At 30.8% G+C, this 26,912-nt stretch overlaps 1 protein-coding gene across 1 annotated transcript; it reads left to right on the top strand.

Annotated features, from left to right (window-relative positions):
• Positions 1-220: 220 nt before the first annotated feature.
• LOC127727994 (L-proline trans-4-hydroxylase-like) lies at positions 221-21,339 on the top strand. Its single transcript, XM_052235147.1, has 10 exons — positions 221-277; positions 5,232-5,251; positions 8,202-8,280; positions 10,387-10,468; positions 11,052-11,162; positions 11,826-11,917; positions 14,026-14,116; positions 14,416-14,545; positions 17,872-18,023; positions 19,808-21,339. Exons 2-10 carry the CDS (start codon positions 5,239-5,241, stop codon positions 19,925-19,927), a joined length of 870 nt encoding a protein of 289 aa, XP_052091107.1. The 5' UTR covers positions 221-277; positions 5,232-5,238; the 3' UTR covers positions 19,928-21,339.
• The last annotated feature ends 5,573 nt before the right edge of the window (positions 21,340-26,912 follow it).

Here is a 26,912-nt window from a genome sequence, read left to right as displayed (position 1 = left end):
AACGACGTGAACGTTCTTATCTTTGGCACTGATCGTACTATCGATATATTTGAAGTAAAAGAAGTTTGCACGAGTTTTGTATGTACAATTTACTTATAAATATTAAGATAGAAATAGCTATTTTCATTTATAATGTCACGTAGACAACCTAGTTAAAAGGTAAAATTGTGTATTTTCCGGAAATAATACACCGAAAAACCGTGAGCGACCCCAATTTTATTGTTACCCTCTCCTATCAGCTGATTGTGAACCTATTTGTTAATTTGCTGTTTATATCGTAAGCGTTGTGTATTTCTAACTTGTCAGTATTTCATTTAAAGTGACAATGTGTTGTTGTAATTTAAGTTGACACTAAGCCTCAAGGGTTGACTGGGATATAAAAATATGGTTATCCCTTGGTTTCTACCTCCCGAATGACGGAATGTACATACAAATGTCAATGAGCGAATGACATAACAGGAACAACCCCCCATATTAGGGCTGTGTTTGGATATACGCCAGAGGTGACCTATGGTTATCCATAGGTACCTTTGGTTTGATATTCTATATATCAAAATATCAAACCATTGGTACCCAAAGATACCTATGGGTAACCATAGGCTGCCTTAGGCGTATATCCAAACACAGCCTAGGAATATCCCTTTAATCAGGGACTTTCCCTTAGACAAGGGGTTATTTTGCTGTTGTAGAAAACTAAAATTGAAAACTTAGCTGTTTTAATTTCAAAGCTTCAGGGAAAAATTATTTGGAACAACTTTTCTAAAAGAAACTGGTCATCTTATTTTCGATAATAAAGATGACTGAAGTCCATGAATATTCCAAAATCCATGGGCATATTCTGTCAAAATGATACCAGAGATTATTTTTGTTCTTTGGGGAAAATTTCTGGAAACAATATAAATCTGTGCCCTTTTGTACATGTTGTACTCAGAAGTGGTTTTTCAAAAAAAAATTGTCACTTGAAATTAACCCCTCATAAAAAGGGATAGTCATTGCCTTGAGGGGGTTATTCCTCATTTGAGGGGTTGTTCCCAACCTGCATATTTTTGTATTTCTATACTGCAGTCTGAGGGGTGCCTCTTAATTTATGACATGAATCACTCACTGATGACCTAACTGTTTTTATAAACTTTTTTCATAATTTCAAATTTTGTTTATTGCAAGCCGTTTAAATACTCAGTGCTTCAATGACAATGCAAATTATTATTGATCTAAGGACAATGACAAATTTGACAAATCTTTACCAATTTACAGTAAACCAAGGTATTTAATTTCGATACAACATTTATGCAAACAAATAAACAACAAACATTTGTTTATTTGTCAATTATGACACCCCAAGGGAGTAGAGCAACTAAAAGTGTACAAAATGATTATGGTTTAGTGATTTCCATTGATTAGAAAATATTACAAAAACTAAAATTAAATGAGGAAAATTTATAAAAAAAAAAAGGGAGACAACAAACACAGAACAAATGTATATTTCTAAATAGATTAATTGCATGAACAATTTTACATTTCATAAATCTTCATAAATTACAAGATCAAAAGGAAAACAGTTGTAATATAAAATCTAATCACAATCAGTTAAAACTTTTACAGTTAATATTCTTCATTAATTCAAATACTTTTGTTAAGATTATTAAAGAAACTATTTAAGTAAAAATTTAAGCTTGACTTTTCCCCAAATACAGATCAAATCAATATGGGTTTGGCCCCCAGGATATAAAATTTTGAAGTCCTTTGAATAAAGAAGTATGAGAGGACACTGTTAATATAATGTTTGAATAAAAATGAAAGTGTTTTTAAAACATGTAAACGAAGATTACTTTTAAATGTAATTAAGTTTACAGTAAATCCCAGAGGGTTTCATTTTGTGAGCATGCGCGCATGCTCATAATACCTTTAGCTTTTAAGTATCTGTCATTATGTTTTGCATTTATCATGTTTAATATAATGTCCATAAGAATAGGTATGTATTTATCAGTCAGGGGACTTATTGAAATAAGTGATTTTTAAATCACTTATTTAAGTAGCGAATTCAAAGTTTTGTCACAAATTGTGATTTAGTAGTTTTACCAAAATTTTAAACACATAGGTTTAGATAATATCTTTTCATTAGTAAAATTGAAAAAAATGAACTTTTTGCTTCTTTTAAGCAGCAAGGTTTATGTCTTTGATGGAATCATTTAGCTGCAAATTCTATTTTAGTTGAAAAAATGTTAAAATTTCACTGTTCGGGGTGTTGAAATTAGTGGGGTTTTTTAAAATAATGATACTTAAAGAAGTGATTTTTTGGAAGGTAATTGAGGTATGATACTTAAACAAGTGATTTTTATGTCATTATCCTAGATTTAGTACAAGGTCATCACCTGACATGACCCGGTCATCCTATCAACACAGATGTTGGTTCTGATAATTTTAGCAACATAATTAGTCCCTGGATCATTAGTATTCTATATTTAAAGCTACAATAAAATTAAATCACTTAGTCTAGTGATTAATTTGTACTACTAAAATAGGTGATTATTAAAGAAAGACAACTCTTACTTCCAACCTTTATGGACATAATGTTACTTGAATCAGTGATTTAGAAAATCACTCATTTAAGTAAGTCCCCTGACTGTTTATGAAATTATACATGCATGTATGACTGGTACATTTCACTACGTACAAACCAGTAAAAGTCTGAAATGGGCTATATCTATACTCGACTGTACCGATTTTTACTCGAGCAGTCTGAATTGGTCTGAATTTTACTCGACATTACTCGACCCCAGTCTTAACCATACTCGACCATACTGATTTGTACTTGACCCTTATCTTTGCCATTGAAAATAGTCTGAACTATTACTCGACCAGTCTGAAACAGTCTTAACCCATTCTCGACCTGTACTCGACCTATTTTTTCAGTCTAAACCATACTCGACCAAAGGTCTGAACAATACTCGACCAGTCTGAACCATACTTGACCAAATAACCTCTACTTTTTTTTAATTTTAGCTGTTAAAATTAATTTCTTTTTTTCTGACATGATAACAGCCACAATAAATTAAAGATATATATAAAAACATATTTTTACATCCTTACATGATTCTCAGATTTATCAAATAGAGATAGTAAGTTAAATCAAGTTATCTTATATAATAATTTAATTATATTAATTTTAAGTTTTAGAGTTTTGTTAAAAAAAAGATTCTTTTACCTAAATACCACACCTCTACTGAGGGTAATAAAACCTTATTAAGGTGCTTCTTGGTTGGCATGTGTTGTTTTTTTTTTAAACTTTATTTTCCTTAATTCCTAAAGAAAAACTACATAAGTTTTATGGTTACATACAATAGTTATATAATTATCTTTTTAATGAGTTAACAACAGCCAAAAAATCAATGAAATTGTTTAACCTTATATTAGAAATATATCTATTATTATAATTTGGGATATATTATATATAATATATATCAAAAAGGGATATAAAAGTTAAAGAAATAAATAAAAAAAAATTCTGAATAGTGTTAAAGTATAAAGTAATACCTCCTGCTTGGGGAAACTCATTAAAAAGATCACACCTGGTCAGAGAGAATTAATTTCTAATTAACATTCAGTAAAAAATTGCAACATCCTGTAAAACTTAAATCGCAAGGACTTTTGAATTCACTAGATAAGTAATACACGAGTTTAAGAAAAATAGGGCTTTCTTTTTACCTGTAAAACACACATGTACTGAGGTATTTAACCTTATTAAAGTTCTTCTTGTATGCCATGTCTTTAATTTTGACAAAAGTTATTTAAATTTAATTGAAATAAATTTTTATTGCAACTTTGGAACACATTTCCTTTTTTAAATGGTTATCAAGGATTGCTACGGAAGTTCTATTGTCATGATTATATTAAATTCTTGGTTTTACAAAACAAAGGTGTGATCTTTTAAATTTATTAAGTTAAAATTGCTTTATATACCATTCTGTATACTATTCTAAATATATTTTAATAAAAAAAATGTTCACTGCATTATTAACTAAACTCAACTGACACCATAAATCTATACAAGGCTTAAGTAAATGGTGAAAATTGTCCAGTAACAATAAAATATATCTGAAACATTCAAAAAATTTTGAATAACATTGAAAATATTAGTCACAATTCAGTTTTGAGATTATTGGATCAGCTTGTTTTATTTTTATTTTAAAGGTGATATATATATATGTAAGTGTTGATGAATATGGTGTTGAATTTATATTATGTTTATTGTGAAATTTTGGTTTCAATGCCATATTGAATACATTTTAAATTTCAAATTGTTGTTCAAATTTCTAGCCAGGGGAAATAGCTGTTAAAAACAGTTCCTAAATTGATGAAACACAATAGATAGATACAAAAAATATGTCTAGGTTGGTTAAGACTTGATCAAGTATGGTTCAGACTAGGTCGAGTATATAGTTCAGACTAGGTCGAGTATGGTTCAGACTAGGTCGAGCATTGTTCAGACTAGGTCGAGCATGGCTCAGACGCAAATAAAATGGTTAAGTACTGGTCGAGTGTGGTCGAGTACATGTTCAGACTGTTAAGTATGGTTCAGACTATAGTCGAGTATAATCAAGTAAATTGCAGACCAATTCAGACTGGTCGAGTAAAAATCAGTACAGTCGAGTACAAATATAGGCCATTTCAGACTTTCAATGGTTTGTAGTGAATTTGTGTATATGAATATGTATCACATGCTGAAATTTCTGGCAATTGTCTCCTTCTTTTCTTAAAATTGTAAGCACAACCACAATTTTTATCAAATTGGTTAAGATTGTAATTATCATTTTCCAAAATATTATATTATTTGGCTCAAAAATTTCATACTCAAAACCCTGAAATTTTATTCTTAGATACATGATTGTTTTTATTAGTTTATGTTGGCTTTCAACTAGCTTTCTACTTGGTCTTCATTCGACCTACAATAAAACCCTCGTCAAAGTGGGGCGTCCGTTTGGCTGTGCGGGATGTATAAATACACAGTCACCGTGAGTCACGTCTGGTCAGAATTGGGACGTTAAATGCAATGCCTAGTGTAGAGAGAATGTCACACTCTCTGCACGTTAAGAACACTTGCAACAACTCTTTGAGGGGTCCGTAGGTGGTTTGTTTTAAAGGCAAACTTTCTGTCCCTATCAAATAAACCCTCATTTATTATTATTATTATACACACATGAATGAAACAAATACTCTTTTCTCCATTTCAGTTTGAAAATGACATCTGCAGGTATTTATACAATTTAAACTCAGATTGTACATTTGATTTCAGTAGCGTAGCTGTCGTTAGTCACTTTAGGCACGTGCCTAAACATAATTTTTCACAAATATTTTTTTTTTATTAAAAAAAATAATTTCCACCTCGCTGTATATTGCTAGAAGTAAAGTGCAGTTGCTTTCTGATGTTGATTGTCAAATTATATATATTTCTTTTATTAAAAAAATAATTACAACGTTTTCTGTAAATGCATGTGAAGTCGCCAAAACTCTTTAATTATCAAATGTCATTTGTACACTAGTCTATCATCCTTAGTGAATGGAGTATTGGATAGGATTATATATTCCTGCTTATATAGAAACTAAAAACTAGAACTTTGGTTCAGATCATTTCACTTCTATCAACAAATACTTGAATGAATCTCAACATGCTCAAAACCCTGACATTTTATTCTTAGATACATGATTGTTTTTAACCGGATTTTCGAAGGAAATATCGGTTATTAAAATGGTGATATACGGAGGGCGGCTGGGTGGTTTGGCGGCTGCCAAACAGTGTCCGCACAATAACATGAAAACGCTTTAACAAATTTTTTTCAAATTTAAATATGTTGTTTCCTGGGACTTAATGAAGGTCTCTATTAATTTCCAAGATTTTAGTATATCTCCTTTGTGAGTTATCACCATTTTTAATATCCAAAAGTAGAATTTTTATTAGTTTATGTTGGCTTTCAACTAGCTTTCCACTTGGTCTTCATTCAACCTACAATAAAATCCTCATCAAAGTGGGGTGTCCGTTTGGCTGTGCGGGATGTATAAATACGCAGTCACGTCTGGTCAGAATTGGGACGTTAAATTCAATGCCTGGTGTAGAGAGAATGTCACACTCTCTGCACGGTAAGAACACTTGCAACATCTCTTTGTGGGGTCTGTAGGTGGTTTACTGAAAGGCAAACTTTCTGTCCCTATCCATTAAACCCTCATTTTTCAATGGCATTTCCAGATTTCCATACCTTCATCCTGGACGACCCCTATTACAGGACCTACCTGTTATATTTATTGTAAATTTGTTTTTGTCCTGAACATGCATGAACTATTTGCCACTGGACATTTAGCAATCAAACAATTAACTAGCTTTCAGTTACTTCGATTACTCTCAGATCTACATGTATTGACCGTAATTATTCAAATTCCTAAGCAGGTAGAGATTTTACAGTACAGGATATCAGAAAATATGAATTTCTTTAACTTTGTTAGATAGTATGAACAGAACCGAACTTCTGCATTAGGCATCGACTGTGTGTGTGTATATGTTTTGTGTGGCAGAGGGAGGGTGGAGGTTTAAGAATCAAAAGATGAATTGTCGATGCCCAGCCCAAAGGATAGTATTATTATATACATGTTTTGTAGTAGTCTCAGTGTTTATGTGCCTATTTTTTAATGTAGGATCGTCAATATGTACTATCAATTGACTGAATATCAATTGTCCTTAATCAGAAAGAAATAGATATGAAAATACTAAATGTACTGCTTAATTAAAGGGCTATGCTGATCTACGCTGGGCAATGCATATTGTAATTTTTTTTCAGTTTAGATTTCCCACTGTACTGCATTAATTCATCAGTCAGATGTCATTGTAATATTATTTATAATTCTTCAAACTTTTATTCATGTATATTATCATGAGTCGACAAAATTAATTTACCAGTAAATTTTACGTTTTTTGTACACAAAATTTTGTAACTAAAAATGCCAAAAAAGACCCCCTGCTGCAATTTGTGCCTACAGTTTATTGGATTCATAGCTATGCCCCTGGATTTCATTAAAATGCATGGCAGTCTTTTATGAATGAGACCATATCAAGATTCAGTTATCCTATTGTGATAAGTCCATAGGTCTCAGTCAGGCTATCACAATTTATTATGTCAACTCTACATTGTATATCTTCAGAGGAAGTGTTAACAAGGGGGCAGGGGGCCAGGGCCCCCTTATGGAAGTAGATATATATGGTTAATGCATAGGTTTTTTTCATGTCTCACTCCAAACGTTACCTAGTTTAGTGCCCAAGGTCCCCCCTTTTTCAAAATCCTGAATCAGCATCTAATCTTGGAGTACTGCTCACTTGCAATCACTGTGAAATATGTATAATAAACATAGCAATAACTAAAACTCACATTTTTTTTGTGCAAAAATATTTCACTTTGTCATATTCAGCATGTTCAGGAATTGCAATAATTTATCACACATTATTTTGAATTCAAATTTTTTACTGATGCAATTATATGCATGCATTGAATCTTGAATTTGCAGTAAATTTAATTTTCTTTTTATTGTTGGCATCCAGCACAGAAGGTAAAGGTGAATGTAAAACCTTATAAATTATGTTGTTATCTATTTTTTTACGTCGTTTTTGGTCATATAGCTTTTCAACTGTTGCTGTTCTTATACATCCTCTTGGCTTTCAAATAATTGGCTTTGAGCATTCCTGATGAGGGTAAATCCAGAAAAGCACTTGGTACTCGTGTAATTTGTTGAGTGTTGTTTTCATTTTTCTCTGCCACACACATAAATCATGTACTGTACTCTTAATTGACAAAAACACAAAAAGAGACATAACACTATATTTATTGGTCATGTTGGTAATTGAAGTACACATAAGAATAGCTAATCCATGTTACTGTGGATTAATTTATTTTTTGTGGATTGAGTAAAAATTGTATTTTTGTGGATATTTGATTTAGTGGTTTTCCATAGTTTGCATACAAGCTTATAGAAAATTTGTACTGCGTTAAACATTTCAATTCATGAATAAATTTACCAACGAAATTGGTACCCCACGAATAATAATTAATGAATCAAAAGTTATATATTTATACAGACAACTGAATTCACAAATAAAATTGTATTTATGGAATTAGAAATATCTTTTGATTCAATTATTTGTTGAGAACACTTTGTTATAGATTTCCAGTATTCACCTGACTTTCAACCGTCAGATAAAATGAAGGAAAACTTTGAAGAACATGGGTATATTATGGTAAGGTAAGTAGGAGTGAATAGACAGGTCTAAGTAGGAGTGAATAGACAGGTCTATCTTAAAATAAGGATAACAGTAGCAGTAACACTTAGAAAATTAACTTATATTTATAAAGTTCACATGTAAAGAAAAAATACTTGTAATGACACATGAATGAGGCAACAAACCAGTAAAAATAAAGGAGAAGGTTCTGTCAGGGCTTATTTTGGCCTAAAATTTGAAGTACATCTGACACATGTCTGATGAAAGATTTTTGACATTTTTTAAACACTTAAGTATCTTCCTTAGTTGATTTAGTTAGTTTATGTAAAAGATTTGAACTGATTTGATAATTAAAGATGCCCAAATTCAAGCTTAAATATGAAAAATCTATCAAATATATTGCCACAAAAGGTCACTTTTCAGATGGTTTTTGTCTAAAATGGAAGTGGCCTCATTCGTGTTCAGTCTCAACCTTTATATATGTTATGTATCATCATCAAATACAATATATATTTAAATTTTCAGACTGAACACAAGTTTGGCCACTTCCATTTAAGACAAAAACCATCTATTAATGCTGAAATTGTGAAGATTTATCATTTGAGTAATTTTGCGTGCATTAATGATGCTAGTACCTGTTGAATGTGCAGTGTAATGTCAAAAACAGCCCATATTAATGTAATAAAATTATTTTACTTTCTAATAAATAGCTGAAAGTTTACATTTTGAACAAATTTTTGAAATGCTATATTTTGGGGCCAAAAAGGGGTCTTACCTGGCCTACCCCTTTGAAAAGGTCTATATTGTTTGTCATCCATCATGGATGATTTAAACTTTATTAGAAGAATTAAAGTAAATGTCGGGTGCTTATAACATCTGACTTGAAATCTCTTTTTTGTTGAAAAAAACGATCACATCCTTCATTAAACTATTTGGGAATTAAACCCAAAAATTAAACTGGAAAAAAACAAAAGTACATGTAAGAAAAATAGAAAGCCAAATACCAAAGGGACATTAAAAACTCATTAGTCAAAGAGAAACTGACAATGCCATGGCAGCAAAAAAATCTACAAACAAGTCCAAATAAACACTACATATAGAAAGCTAAAGAGGAGCAACATAACTCCATGATAAACTGGTGTTGATCTCAGGTAATGTTGAAGGGTTATTATGTTTTTTTTTAACCTGGAAAAGCTCATTAGTAAGTTAAGTCTCAAAGCTTAGTCCAAATTTAAATAATAACAACAAAACAACATATAAATGAAACAGGCAATAGTTTGCTAAACAAATTGGGCAATGATAGAATTTTCTTCACACTACATGTTGAGTCGATTTTTTTTGTATCAGTGAGACAAGAACTGAACAATATGCCTAAAAAAAACGAGTTAAAGTCTCTGAACTTTATTCATCCTCTCGAAAACTCTGTTGATCATGATCCCATTTTATTTTTGAAAAATCAATGGAAGTTTGAAATAAGCCATGCTGATTCTACTCTTAGTGTTGATAATTTAGACAATTTTTACTGTATATTCAATATACGTATTGTGAGAAAAAATTGTTTACCTGTATTGTGAAGTTGTTCTTGTGTAGCATATTAAGTCTATTTCAAACGATTCTTCAGCTAAGAAAAGGTTCAGACTGCATGGACTGCATGTGGCTCTCTAAAGATTCTTACAAGAAAAAGTATTCATATGTCAGGGGCTCTAGTAAGGAATTTATATCAGGGTACCCTCTTAGGTCAAAAGATCACTTTTAAAATTAGGTCATTTCGCCATGTCACTTTTAGGCAAATTTTAGATAGTCATATTTGAACATTTTTTAAGGTTAAAAGTCACAGGTGGCCCGCTGATCCCCGAAGGTTTTCAGGTCAGATCTGACCATGTTGGAGCCATATGTCATTGTAACTTACTATAATTTATATTGTAAGATTTTTCTTGAAAAGAGTCACAGTTTTTTATTAGGGTTTCACTGCATGTATATACAATTTATAAGAGAAAACACATAAGCTGTTATATGTAAAGTTTTCCATGACATGCTGCATATTTTGTGGCACTTTTCTGGTTCTTGCAAAGTTTTGTATCTTAAAATATCAATTCCAGAAAGCCTTAAATAATCAGAATTTTTTTCAGAGGACTTCTAGACCATGATGAGCTAGAGAAAGTAAAGGTGGCATTAGAAGATAACAATGCAATCAGAAAGCATGCTTTTGGGGTATTTTTAGAACTTTGTTATACTGTATTACTATTCATGGGAATTTAACATACATCATGAACATGATTTGTGAAAACCCCATTTTACTTTAGTCAGTTTTATGAATAATTAAAGAATACAAGTGAACATGCTGCTGTTTTTGTCATTCATAATTATTGCCATTATATGGCCCAAAGAACATTCACACATGAACTGTTTTTATAAGGTAATTTACTTCAAAAAAACAAAATTTGTTTCTGAATTCTTATTTTCCATATAAGAGAGTACATTAAAGGTCTTCTTCCCCTTAGTTGATGGGGACTTACACTATATAGGCTGAAATGTATTTTCCATATCCTATCTGTCTTAAAGTTTGCTACCAGATGAACACATCACCTGCATATACTGTCAATTATTTTAAGGTTCCTCATCATGACATGATCATGAATGATATATTATAAAAATATTCTCCATTTTCATCATAATTGCTTAATAGTCTTCAAATTGACCATGATATTTGAAAACTTTTATGGGATTCACAAAGAACTAATATATGTTTTAGCTGTGAAAATTAAACCATAAAATGTGCATATACATGTTTAAGGTTGCAGATGGTAAAGGGAGAGAAAGCATGATGGCTCTTTGGAATCATCCAGGTTCTGATGTTACTGGCATGGTAGGAAGGTGTGAGAAAATTGTAAATACATGTGAAAAGGTAATTATCATTTAGGGGATAATGGGTTTGCATTTTAAGTTTGGCCATAGTGATACAGGTTCACATTCAAGATTCAATATTTTATTATAGTCTCACCACATACAAACATAAAATAAGATTCACAGAAATAAACATAAAACATTTATAACATTTGCAATGTATACACCAATCTTAAAAAGATTTATGAGAGACTTTTAAGACACAATATATACATATAAACATATTTTTACACATTTACATTTAAAATTTACAGTGTCCATCTATACTATATAGATATATCGATACATCTGTTTTACTGAGGCAAATTGAGTTCACCTATCAACTTTTTTTAAGGTTTGTTTGCACTTCACAATGACATTAAACTTTACAAAAAGGAGATTTAAAGGTGAAAAATGTTACTTTTGATTTAAGTACAGAATTTAAAATGGCGGCTTTCCTGGAGCTTTTATTTAACAGGAAATGACTTTCACTTTTCCTGGACAATCAGACAACCTTTAATGATGCTGCTTGAAATTTAAGAATTTTGCAGTTTGAATTTTTGATTTATCACATACTATTGAATTTAATGTACTTCATTGACTGGATATAAATAAGTTATTAGTAATCCATAAGTGAAGTACATTTTGTTTAGAATTTGAATGAAGATTTCATTGTTCATTGCAGCTTCTTGGTGGAGAGGTCTACCATTATCATACAAAATTAATGATGAAAGAGCCATTCACAGGAGGCAGCCATTTGTGGCACCAGGATTATGGGTAAAATCTTTGAAACACACAGTCAAGTGTATGGTTTTATGATATTATAAAAATACACAGTCAAGTGTGTGGTTTTTATGCATGATATATTATAAAACTACACAGTCAAGTGTGTGGTTTTATGATATATTATAAAAAGAGAAAGATTTGTCTTTTTATTTGTTTTAAGAAAGGTATATAGTCCTCAACAGAATTTTCCACTTTAAATATTCACAAAAGAAACAGCTTGTACTGATATGATGATGTCATCTGGTGTAAACTCAGATATGATTGAATTGTTTATAATATTGCAGAAATTGCAATGGGAATTTTTTTATCGCGACAACAAAACTCATATTTTGAATTTTGATAGTATTATTTGTATGCAGAATTATCTGAAATCGCAATAATTAATCCCACATTTTTGTCTTATCACTTGGCATTGTTGTTGTCATCTGTTAACTTTTACAAAAATCTTCTCCTCTGAAACTACTGGGCCAAATATAACCACACTTGGTCGTTACCAAACTATATAGTTTAATAGTAGACATGGTAGATATATACTTTAAATATCAAAGGTGATCTGCAAGAAAAGATCTGCAAATAAGTAAATTTTGGCTGAAATTGTTAGTAGACTTTATAGGAATTAATAGGAATGATAACCCTTAAATGATTATTTTTTTTACCCTTTGTGTTTTGGGCAAAAAATAAGAAGATAGAGTGAAACTGTAAACAGAAAAAATGATCAATAATACAAAAAACAAGATCAACAAAATAGAGGTTTTTGTCACGAATTCCAACTAGTCTAGTCCCAAATGTAGGAGTTTCCATTTTTGGCAATGTACATAGACCTAGGTTTGTGAAACGGGCTACTGTGGATTCATTTATTTTTCGTGGGTACCAATTTTCAGGGATTGATGAAACTTGTATTTTCGTGGATATTTAATTTTGTGGTTTTGCCAAAGTCTTTAGTTGTACATTATTCAACAATCGCAAAAATAAATGGTAGCAAAAATTACTGAATTTACAGTATATAGGAATAAGGAGATGTGGTATGATTGCCATTGAGACAACTATCCTTAAATACTAAATGATAGAGATGTGACCAATTCAATGGGCATTTTACTACAGAGTTTAATTTAACACTTGTCTATTTTGGAATTTATTTATTTGTCAGAAACTTTTTGAGTTGATAGACTTTTGTCTCTTTTACATATATCCATACATTTTTGTTTGTTTACTATGCTAGAAAGCTAAAGAGGTTGTATTGTTTTTTACCCATCCACCTGTCAGTCAGGTTGTCCATCTTATTATTAACTATCAGCCTTAATCGTCATAGTCACAATTTTTTTTTCCAAATGCTATTATTTGCTCTTCATGGCAATGCCCAGTTGTTGAAGTGTGTTCTTTGGTACGACATTTGGTCCTTATACCTCCTGTCATGTAAAATTTCAGAAATGATAATAAGAATTCTCATATTCTTGAAATAAATTTTGTTATATTTTTAATATTATTTTTATGCCCCCGCCGTAGCGGAGGGGGCATTAAGTTTTACCCTTGTCCGTCTGTACGTCAATACGTCTGTACGTACGTACTTCCCAAAATTGGTTTCTGTTCTCTAACTTTAGTTTGCCTCAACCAAATGTTATGAAACTTATCCACAGTGCTTATTACCACAAAACACAGATCAAGTTTGAATTTTGGTGGCGTCACTTTTTGTGTTCTAGAGTTATGCCCCTTTACAAATGGAAAAAATGCTGAAATACTTGTTTCTGTTCTCTAATTTTAGTTTGCCTCAACAAAATGTTATGAAACTTATGCATAATTACCACAAAACACAGATCAAGTTCGAATTTTGGTGGCGTCACTTTTACCATTCTAGAGTTTGCCCCGTTATAAATGGAAAAATTGCTGAATTTTTCGTTTCCCTTCTCTAACTTAAGTTTGTCTCAACTAAATATTTTGAAACTTATAAACAATGCTTATTACCACAAAACTCAGATCAAGTACAAATTTGGGTAGCGTCACTTTTACAGTTCTTGAGTTATGTCCCTTTATAACGTTATATGCAAGCGGGGGCATCATCTGTGTCCCATGGACACATTCCCCATTTATTTTTTTTATTCTAGATATTGGTATAAGAATGGTTGTTTGTACCCAGATATGATGACAGTTTTTATTGCAATAGACAAAATTACAAAAGAGAATGGATGTTTACAGGTATTAACTTTATTTCAGTTTAAATTTTATAACCAAAATCTTATAGACATCGGTTCAACAATTCTCTTGCATGAGATCAATTTTAAAAACAACTAAATAAATTCGTCTTATGTTGAAACTAGAATTCACTCCTGTTAAAAAATAAAATTTGATGTTTGCCTTTGCTGTGCATATTTGCTGATGCATATGCTATAACTAAAGTCATGGTCAGTTTACCTAAGTTACAGAAGGAAAGTGTCAAATGCTGTTTTTGAGTGTCTTAGTTAGATTTTTATTTCTTTAATTTTCTAAAATTTTAGATTTTACGGGGATCACAGAATTGTGGCAGAATAGAACATATTATGGTTGGAGGTCAGACTGGGGCTGATATGGAGAGGGTTAATCAACTGAAAAAAGTCCTGAAATTAGAATATGTAGAAATGGAACCAGGTATTCCTGATATTTCATTCATTTGTAAAAAAAATTTGCTTATTATATATATGCATGCACTGTTCCAATTTGATATACATTGCACCAAGGGCAAGGACTTTGTAATGGTAATGACAGTTTCATGACATGTAAAAAAATACTTGAAAGAATGAAAATGCTTTTTAAAATATTAGAAAGAGCTCTCTGGGTCGGTTTTCAAAGTTTTCTGTTTGACTGCTCTTAACATTTTATTTTTTACAATCAAATTATTTCTCTTTGAAATATACACTGGAAAATTGTAGGCTTGCATCCCATTGTCCATTTTTTAGCTCACCTGGCCCAAAGGGCCAAGTGAGCTTTTCTCATCACTTGGCGTCCATCGTCCGTCTGTCGTCGTCATCTGTCGTCGTCCGTCATCGTCGTCCGTCGTCGTCGTCCGTCCGTCGTTAACTTTTACAAAAATCTTCTCCTCTGAAACTACTGGGCCAAATTTAACCAAACTTGTCCACAATCATCATCAGGGTATCTAGTTTAAAAAATGTGTCCGGTGACCCGGCCAACCAACCAAGATGGCCGCAATGGCTAAAAATAGAACATAGGGGTAAAATGTAGATTTTGGCTTATATCTCTGAAACCAAAGCATTTAGAGCAAATCTGACATGGGGTAAATTGTTTATCAGTCCAAGATCTATCTGCCCTGAAATTTTCAGATGAATCGGACAACCCGTTGTTGGGTTGCTGCCCCTGAATTGGTAATTTTAAGGATATTTTGCCGTTTTTGGTTATTATCTTGAATATGATAATAGATAGAGATAAACTGCAATAATGTTCAGCAAAGTAAGATCTACAAATAAGTCAACTTGACCAAAATGGTCAGTTGACCCCTTAAGGAGTTATTGCCCTTTATAGTCAATTTTTAACCATTTTTTGTAAATTTTTGTAATCTTTTACAAAAATCTTCTCCTCTGAAACTACTAAGACAAATTTAACCAAACTTGTCCACAATCATCGTTAGGGTATCTAGTTTAAAAAATGTGTCCGATGACCCCGCCCGCGAACCAAGATGGCCGACATGGCTAAAAAATAGTACATAGGGTAAAATGCAGTTTTTGGCTTATATCTCTGAAACCAAAGCATTTAGAGCAAATCTGATGAGGATAAAATTGTTCATTGTGTCAAGATCTATCTGCCCTGAAATTTTCAGATGAATCGGACAACCTGTTGTTGGGTTGCTGCCCCTGAATTGGTAATTTTAAGAAAATTTTGCAGCTTTCGGTTATTATCTTGAATATTATTATAGATAGAGATAAACTGTAAACAGCAATAATGTACAGCAAAGTAAGATCTACAAATAAGTCAACATGACCAAAATTGTCGATTGACCCCTGAAGGAGTTATTGCCCTTTATAGTCAATTTTTTACAATTTTCATAAATTTTGTAAATTTTTGTAAATTTTTACAAAATATTTTCCACTGTAACTACTGGGCCAAGTTCATTATAGATAGAGATAATTGTAAGCAAGAAGAATGTTCAGTAAAGTAAGATCTACAAACACACCACCATCACCAAAACACAGTTTTGTCATGAATCCATCTGTGTCCTTTGTTTAATATGCACATAGACCAAGGTGAGCGACACAGGCTCTTTAGAGCCTCTAGTTTGTTTTTTCCTTAAGTTGTTATTGCTAATCTGTGTAAAACAAAGAAAAAAGAGGGAGAAGATACTAAGGGACAATTAAAAACTCTTAAATGTAAAAGACAATACCATGGCCAAAAAGAATAACAGTCCAGGAAACTAATGATTGAAATGCATCAACCCACAAAGACTGGTATTGAACTCAGGTTTTCTTCTTAGAAAATCAATCTTCTACAATGCTTTATTGCGAACCAAATGAAAGTTTTCCACAGCGCCATCTCTATCTTGACCAGGTATTTAAACTTTTGTAAGTTCACCTGTCCTATTGAATAAATACAATAGCTAGTTTGTTCTCCATGTAGTTTTTTCACTGGGACCTTTAAATTTCTTCTAAGAGAAATCTATCACTCATTGATTAATTTACCTGAATAAAAAAAAAATCTTGTAAATAGAGGAAAATAGATATAGGAAGATGTGGTATGAGTGCCAATGAGACAACTCTCCATCCAAGTTTTATAATCAAAACTGCATGTGATGTTATATTTATTCAATATTGATAATATATTTTCAATCGGTTGAATGTAAACAGTGATACAAAGTTGAAACATTAATAAAATATAAAAAAGAAGATGTGGTATGATTTCCAATGAGACAACTCTCCACAAGAGACCAAATTACACAGAAATTAACAACTATAGGTCACCATACGGCCTTCAACAATGAGCAAAGCCCATACCGCACAGTCAGCTATAAAAAGCCCCAAAATGACAATGTAAAACAATTCAAACGAGAAAACTAACGGCCTAATTTATGTACAAAAAATGAACGAAAAACAAATATGTAACACATAAACAAACGACAACCACTGAATTACAGGCTCCTGACTTGGGACAGGCACATACATACAGAATGTGGCGGGGTTAAACATGTTAGTGTTGATTTATGTTATAATTAATAATATATTAATAATATATTTTTATTCAGTTTAATATAAACATTGATTCAATCATAAAAAGTTGATTTCTGACAAAACTTTCAACATTGTTCCTTTTAAAAAAAAAATTTGTTTGACATGAATAAAAACTTGAAAATTATGATGTTCAAATGAAGATCTTCTAGACAAAAAAAAATCAAATTTCAATAGGAACATTGATAAAACTTTTGTTTGAAATCAACTTTTTATGATTGAATCAATGTTTATATACTGAATGAAAATATATTATTAATATTGAATAAATACATCATCACACGCAGTTAATGAGTATAAAAAAAGTATTTTTGTCTATATATAAGAAATATTTTTTACTCAGGTAAATTAATCAATGAGTGATAGATTTCTCTTAGAAAAAATTTAAAGGTCCCAGTGAATAAACTACACAGAGAAAAATAACTATTGTATTCATTCAATAGGACAGGTGAACTTACAAAAGTTTAAATACCTGGTCAAGATAGAGATGGCACTTTGGAAAACTTTCATTGGGTTCGCAATAAAACACTTTGTGATGAGAAGTCTGGGTGTTAGTTTACAGTCCATTCTTTTTGCTTTGTAATTTTTGTTTAAATATGTTTGTAAATATTTTGTTTGTCTAACCTCCACTATTAATAAGCACCGTTTTATTCATTTACTCGTTTATAACATATCTGAATTGGCATTTATAATTATACATCTATTAATTAAATGTATAGTCATGTATATAATTGATGTTAATAGGTGATGCCCTGTTCTTCCATTCCAACTTGTTACATACAAGTAATGCCAATGATAGCAAGTACAGACGATGGGCATTTTTATGTGCTTATAACAAGAAGAGTAATGACCCTACTATAAAACACCATCATCCATGTTATACACCATTAGAAAAGGTAGGTACAAGTCACAGTCATTCTGCTTGATTGTTTATTGTTGGTATTTTACACTGCTTTCGTATATGCTATGTCATGGTGATCAGTTTTTAAAGGTGGAGGAAAACTGGCAATCCTACACACAATATTAATAAGAGGATGTGGTATGAGTGCCAATGAGACAACTCTCCATCCAAGTCACAATGTATAAAAAGTAAACAATTATAGGTTAAAGTACGGCCTTCAACACGGAGCCTTGGCTCACACCGAACAGCAAGCTATAAAGGGCCTCAAAATAACTAGTGTAAAACAATTCAAACAGGAAAACCAATGGTCTAATCTATATAGAAAATGAGAAACAAGAAACACTTATGAACCACACCAACAAACGACAACCACTGAACAACAGGCTCCTGACTTAGGACAGGTGCATACAAATGCAGCGGGTTTTAAACGTTTTAACAGGCGCCAACCTTCACCCTAACCTGAAACAGTACTGTAACATTACAACATAAAAAGACACACTATAAAATATCAATTGAAATGCCATGAACAGGGTTCAAACTCAAAACCTCATTGTTGACAGGCAAGTGATCACTGTAAATTAAATACTAAGACCACTTGACCACTGAGGACACTGTCTCTGCTTGACTGCCCGCTGGATGTTAAGCAGCCATCCAACATCATCATCATCTGCTTGACTGCTATACTTTAATTGTATGCTGTCAAGATACTTATAGGTTTCATATCAATGAAAATTTTATTCTTGATATCAACACATGCTATTTTATTTCATACAATAATAAACCAGCCTTTTGTCAAATTTACTATTAATATTAAAATTATATGACAAGAGTTAATATCAAATAATTTACATTGCTCGTGCAGGAGTTGTAAAACAAAGTTCTCATGGTAAATTCTCTTTGTGTGGCCTATATTATTGTAAAAAGTAAAATAACAAAAATACCAAACTCCAATGAAAATTCAAAACGGAAAGTCCTTCATCAAATGGCAAAATCAAAAGCTCAAACACATCAAACAACTGGAAAACAAACTGTCATGTTCCTAACTTGGTACAGGCATTTCCTTATGTAGAAATTGGTGGATTAAACCTGGTTTTATAGCTAGCTAAACCTCTCACTTGTATGACAGTCACATAGAATTCCATAATATTGACATCCGTGTGTGAGCAAAACAAACAGACATAATAGGTAAAAATGTCAAAAATTGGGGTATAGCAGTCAACATTGTGTCGTAATCTTGAAAACAAATAACTATTTTAACAAAGAAAAACAGAATTGCATATAGAAACTTTTATAGAAGAAGTACATAAGCAAAAATGAAAGACAAGAATACAAAATTGACCATAGCACCATTACACAATGGCGGGATGTATAGATACTAAGCCATGCCAAACTTTTCATCAGATGAGACACAGACAAATATGAGACTTCAGTTTGGGAGAATTTGATGTTTTGGCAATTATGACTTTCATTGTACAGTTTTATAAGTCCCCCTTTCTTTATTTCGACCATGATTGAGTAAATGATAATGCAGAAGATAGCTAAAACAGAAAGTAAACAAAATTTTGCCACAGATAAAAAGCAGTCTTTCCATACAAATACCAGATTGTGGCAATTTCATATCTCACTTTGATAGGCCAACTAAGATAGTGCATTCATAGTCTTGCTTTTCAAATTGCACTCTTTATGCAGGAAATATATGTAACAGATCAACATTGTAAGAGAAATAACAATATAATTGCCAGTATTATGAATTCATTATATTATTTCTTATTTTGATAGGTACCCAACAACGCCATTAAAGAGTGTATAAATTTCAATGATATATCAGGGAAAGATTTTATGGATCCTACCAAAGACAAAACAATCAAAGTGAAACCAAAAGAAGAGGAAACAAATTGAAATTTCATTTCATTTACAGCTTCAATATCCTCAAGATAATTGGCTTTTAAAAATCTAGCATCAGATAATTTGTATATTTTTGAACTATTTAAGTAATTGTTATTGTCATGTTTCAAAATATTTAATTTAATGTTTAAGATTTTTCATATAAAGATACATCAAGATTTTATTTTTTTTAAAACTAATGTTTTTTTTTATGAATCTGTTAACTTCTTTGTACCAAGGTATTTAATGGTTCTCTTTTTCAAATTAAAAACTGTGCTTTCTCAATTTCTATAATCTTTGAATGTATTATTTTTGTGTGATGACAAGTGCAGTTCCAATAGGAAAATTAAGCAGCTTGACATTTTCAAGGGGAGACAAGTCATTCTTAGAGAGGAAAACACTAAAGCAGATATATTTAAGTAAATTAAAGATTGTAAGGTTAAATGTGATTTTTTTATTACTTGAAAATATATTTACATTGTCTGTTTAGATTTCCCTTGATTGTGTTTAAGTATTGTATTGCATCTTTCATTATTGTGTATTATTGATGTTTAACCATACTGATTATCTTATAAGGGCCGTCTGCTTCACTACCTTGAGTTAAATATAATGTATTTCATGCTCAAGTTTTTGTAAAAGGTAAAATCGTCAAAACCCATCATATCAAATCTTCAAAACCAATCAAATCAGCTCAAAATCAAATCAAAAGCTTTATGAAGAGTCAATACATCATGCTGTATAAATGGGTTTTTTTATTGTTTTTTTTTCACAGTAAAGTTTATTTTTTAAGAGCTTGATCACTGTGTCCTACATCTAACATAATCAACATTAAAAATTTTAGTAAATTTCATATTTTTCTCATTTCATGCAGAAGCCCATTTTATAAGAGTACATGAATGATATGTGACAACTAAAATCTCATTGTATTTTAAAACAACATTTAGTATTTAGATTATCATCATGACTTACATTAATCACTTGGTTAACCTTGTGGAGGTTGCATTTCGTGTCTCTATCTTAGAGACCAAAGACCTCTTAAATAGAAGAAAACAACAATGCAACAACTTGAGTAAGCAACATGCAATTTAAAATCTTTTTTTTTGCTGCTAGACATGAGGAAAGCTTTTCATCCTGTTTATGAAGCTCATAAGATAAAATATTTATACGTCATGACTTTCAAAATATTTTGGTTTGAGAATTCCTGATGAAGATAAATCCAGAAAAGTGTTTTGGATGCACCAAAGTAAATTTATAAAGTGTTATTCTTATTTCATATTCTAATACATTTTATATATTTCAACAATGTACCTATATAATGAATGTATTACTAAGAAGTTGACATAGTATAAGACATTTTTTATTTTGTTTTTTATACAAATAATGTTGATTCATAATGTAATTTAGAAATAATATTAATATTTGTTTACTGTGTTTGTTTTTATCATTTATCTCCTTGAAAGAAATTTTTTTATGCCCCACCTACGATTGTAGAGGGTCATTATTTTTTTCGGTCTGTGTGTCCGTTCGTTGGTTCATCCATCCATCAATCCTTTCGTCTGTCTGTCCCGCTTCAGATTAAAGTTTTTGGTCAAGGTAGTTTCTGATTGAGGTGAAGTCTAATCAACTTGAAACTTAGTACACATGTTCCCTATGATATGTTCTTTCTAATTTTAATGCCAAATTAGAGTTTTGACCCCAATTTCACGGTCCACTGAACATAGAAAATGATAGTGCGAGTGGGGCATCTGTGTACTATGGACACAAAACTTGTTTTAAATTCATTTGAGATTATGTATAAAGACTTATATTTTAAACTGAATGATGGATGTGAATTCAAGACCTGAACATATTGTACCAAATGATTTTATATTTTTTATAAATGTGCTTATATTATATATGGAATGATAAGAATCATAAGAGGCAATATTTTGTAGTGGATGATATAAAAAGGAGTTATGAATCTTAAAAAAATAATACCATTGAATTATACTTTACATGTTTTCGTAATTTTTACAGCAAATATAGATTGACACAAAATTGATAGAACCTTAGCGTTAAGTACTTTGGTTTTATGTTGAATCATGTCAAAGTTCTCAGGATCTTTAAAATACATCAATTTTGTTGTTGGTTTTGGTTTTATGTGTTTATATTAGAGATTTCTTAGGAAGGGTTGCATCATGACTTAACATATTTATATCATATAATGCATTTAAAACTTGAGGCCTAAAAACAAAATCAATATGTCAACATTGTTTGTTTTAAAGGATGTATTCTTCTGGTGTTTCAGACTTGTTGAAATCTCGTTCTGGAATTATTTCCAAAACATGCGATACAAGCAGAAAATATTAATGAACTTAAAAAATATTATAATCAAACTAAACTCTGTAAAAAAATGTGTACTTACAATAAGTAGCTTTTGAGTAATAAAATTTTCAAATTTTACAACCAATCCTGTAGGGGTCATCAGCCAAAATGTTGAGAAATGATTTAACCAAAAATATGTACATCACATATCAATTTATTCTTTTCAAAATTCTTAGATATCTTTTTTTTTCAATCATTTATAGCAAAGAAGTTGAAATAATATGCTTTTTGTTCTAAAAAAAAAGAGAAAAATCCCAAATTTTCAAAATTGAGAGCATGGTCAATTTGACACGAAAAAAACAAAAAAAAATTTATAAAACTTTCTATTGTTAACACCAACCTATAGTTTTTTTAAATTAAATTTATTCAGATTGGTCTACTTCATCTTAAGTAAAAGTACGAAACAAAGTTTATTTGTGAAACTGTGATTTTTTTCATAATAATAGCCCAAAAATGGTAAAAATTGATGAAATATGGGAAAATCATTAAGAATAGGGTACTTTCAAATGGCCGTAGCAAAAAAATAGGTGCACCATCATATGATTTTTTGTCATCAATTACTTTCTTACAGTCATATAAACCCAAAGATCAGATTAAGGAAAAAAGTTTAATTCTAGAAATTTTTGGCTCCTCAGAGGCTTACATCCTTAAGTATCTTAATATTATGTTATAGAGAAAAACACACATGCAATATACATGTTTTGCAAGAAACAAATTAGGATAAAATTTATACATACATAAGGGAATGGAAGTTGAATCTCTTCCTACAGAAAATCAGTTATTAATACAATTGTGAATCTGACTTCAAATTCATACATAAAGTTTATGCGTATCATACATTACATACAAAGAATTCTGAATTGAGTTTCATGGTCATAATTGACAACATGATTATTGGGAAAAGACTCAGTTGTTCAACGGAGAAAACACTTCACAGATTTTGTTAAATATTGGAAAACCTACGAAACAAATTTTTAAACTAAGAAATATCTGAGGATCATTTAACATGTTTTTTTTTTAATTTTTTGTCCTTTTTCTAAGCCTTTTATTTGTTGAAAGTAAAATTGATAACCACTTATTAAAATGGATTATTTGAAAATGATAAATCTTTGAACACTATATTGATTATGCTATGATACAGAAGGTGCAGATATTAAGTGCATTAAAAATCCACTTGTTATAGGTTGCACTTCTGTAAATATAGAAAATGAAATTTCCCATAGGAACTCCTTGTAAACTACAAACTGCTCAGAGTCTGAAAAGACCATATTTTGTGCTCGACCAGAAAGGTGAGTTTTATCCTTGAGAGATCAAGATTCTCGGAACATCTTGAAAATTTTTGATCATTTATGCAGTTTGTTATTTATTTTTTTGATACCGTCCCTCCACAGATATGCTACCAGATAACATTGTATATTTCAATGATCAAAGTTTATTTATAGATTGAGAGATCAAGATTCTCGGAACATCTTGAAAATTTTTGATCATTTATGCAGTTTGTTATTTATTTTTTTGATACCGTCCCTCCACAGATATGCTACCACATAACATTGTATATTTCAATGATCAAAGTTTATTTATAGATCGGAAAGTTAGAAAGTTTAGCTAAATTGCAGTAAAAAATCATTTATATATTCCAACCTATTAGCCTTTTGACAGAACATATGCGTTCTAATGTGAATGTTTATTTAAAAATATTAAGTGTGATGATAACACAACTATATATGTTTTGAGACAGTCCCTGCACGAGTTGTGTGTGTAGTATTTAATATATAACGCACTATTGTGTATAGTGATAATAAACCTGGGAATAGTATACAGACAATATAAAATTATCATGTCCCAGAATAAATTCATTATTTGTAAACGTTTACCACGTGATATTTTGTATTTCCAGTAAGCCTGATTAAATGTTGGAAAGCAAAATGAAAATTTACAAACTATATTTCTGTTAAAAATATCTATCTTGGGTCGGAAATGTATTGATCGGAAAACAGAAAAAAAACAAATTTGGTCAAAAATATTTAATTCATTAATAGATACTAACAAACCAAGGGAATATTCATTAAAATTATGAAGGTTTAACTGAAACTAAATTGATCATTTCTTTATAGAATATGATTAATAATGTTATATTATGTCCCACAGGGTTTACCAGTGTATACATTTATGATAATTATATGCAACATGTGAGCACCAAGTGAGGGATGAACATATATAAATTACTATCTAAACTATAGTTTAAAAAATAGTTTCATGGTTTTAATTCACAATGATTTTAAATCCTTGCATCTCACATTGAATTATTATAAATTTAGCAAAAGCAAAAACAAATAAGCAACATTTTTTTTTGTGACTGCAGTCTCGGTTCACGAATTGCTTTTCTTTTTTGAAAGAAAGCAACTTGTTCTACCTATTGATAAAATCTTTAGATTTGATAGAAATACATAGAACTACCACATAACCTGGTGTTTTGTAAGATCAATATAAAATTGAGATAGCTGTAGAGTTTTGTCAAAATCCAAGTTAATTTGAAAAATTATACACATTTTGAAAGGTGACTATCTGAATTTAGTCTGAACTGAAAATCCTAGCTTTGTTTATCTATTAAATAAATCTTTAAATTTGATATCAATGAACAAAACTACCAAAATAACCTGGCACTCTGTAAGATCAATATATAATTGAGATAGCTGTAGAGTTATATGAAAATCAAACTTGATATGAAAAAAAATATAGAATTTTTCCTACATTTAGGATCAGGTTGTGTTTAAGATTTTTTTAGACACCTATAACTTTTAATAAAATTGAGAATGGAAATGGGGAATGTGTCAAAGAGACAACAAACCGACCAAAGTGCATAAAATAGCCCAAGGCCACCCATCATGGCATCATACAAAACCAGGACAGGAGCTTCTTCATGCTCAAAAGACAGTAGAGAGAGCAAAATATTTAATATACATTTTTCTTTTTTCATATTTTCTTTTTTATCAACAAGTTATTGAACAGAAAATAATTATATTTGTAAAATACGGTTAACAAAATATTCTACATTGCTCATTTAAGTTGGTTTACAATGCCAATTAATGGTCTTCTCGAGATTTAGTTTTTCTTGTCATGTTGAATTTGAAATGTTTCAGCTTCCAACATGAAATCTTCCAAAAGATCAGATTCTTCAAACAGTGAAGACTGGTTTTGAGATTTTAGAAATTCTGTCAGTTGAGTTTCAATATGGCTGTTATTGAAGAGGCGAGGTTTGACTCCTTGTGTTTCATACGACAACGAGGACATCTGGAGTTTCAAAATTAACTGGAGTTTCAAAATAAATGAGTTTCATTCAGTTCATATTTAGAACATTTCTTGCTCTGTGAAACTGCCATCTGTTTTGATTCGAACTCAATATCATGATGATTGTTGCTAAAATATTCTGCATTGAACAAGTTAAGTGCGTTGCACAATGCCAATGGCTTTCTATAGATTTTGAAGATTTTACTTTTCTTATCATGTTGAATTAGGAATGTCTCAACCTCCAACATGAAATCATCAAAAGGATCAGGATCAGGATCTTCAAACAGTAAAGAGTGGTTTTGAGATTTTAGAAATTCTGCAGTTGAGTTATATACAGAGTGTATGTTGTGTTTTTCTTGCTTTCAACATGGCTGTTGTTTACAAGGTGAGGTTTGACACCTTCTGCTTCATATGACAATGTAGACATCGGATAGTTGTATCTGGAGTTTCAAAATTAATGAGTTTCATACATTTCATATTTGAACATTTGTTTCTCTTCCAAACTAATATCTGTGATAGTTCTAACTGAATAAGATGATGATTCAGTAATTGTGAATCTTCAATAACTTCATCAAATAACTGAATTTCTGTTATCTTGGTGGAACTAGTGGTGTTTATACATAGTTTTTCATTATAATTTAAATATTTGGAATCAAGCATTAAATACTGTATAATGCGTTTTCACATTCATCAATCATCAAATAACAGTTTATCAAATATTAATTAGCAAGCGTTTCATTTGTCAGCAATAGCTCACAGTTTAGTTTGTTTTATCCTCCGAAAACAGAGTTAACCCACTTTGGCTTCCATGAATATGGATAAAATTTTGGAAGCATTTATTATTGTACAGATGTGGACTAAGTTTTAAAGATTTGGATACTGTTAGCTCATGTGAATTTTTTTTAACCCCAATTTGGCAGCTCACTGAACTTCGGAACCTGAGATAGTGAAAGTGGAACCAAATGTCATTTGAACACATTAACATGTTATTCCACATACCTACATCATATTTGACCGCTCTGTTTGTCAGTCAATCCATTGGTAATTTTTGGTTTATGGATGCCATTTAAAAACTGCGTATCACATTGCAAACAAATAATTACGTATACATAAATGATAAAGAGGCTAAATCCCAATGATATATGTCTAGAATTTTTTTTAAAGGTATACCACAAAGTCATTTCTACCATAATCCTACATATAAAATTAAAGATGGAAATCTTTCTTTGGATTTATAATCACAGCTGGAGGTTAAAGGATAATAAAACATTAACCTTGTTGGTTTAGTTTAGCTTCTATAAATCAGATGTTATGTCATTTAATTATTGTGATGATTTTTATGTTACTT

The sequence above is a fragment of the Mytilus californianus genome, unplaced genomic scaffold, assembly GCF_021869535.1.
Source record: "Mytilus californianus isolate M0D057914Y unplaced genomic scaffold, xbMytCali1.0.p SCAF_2, whole genome shotgun sequence".
In the NCBI taxonomy this organism is placed as follows: Eukaryota; Metazoa; Mollusca; class Bivalvia; order Mytilida; family Mytilidae; genus Mytilus; species Mytilus californianus.
The sequence above is the reverse complement of the archived record's forward strand: the minus strand, read 5'-3'. Positions and strand labels throughout refer to the sequence as shown.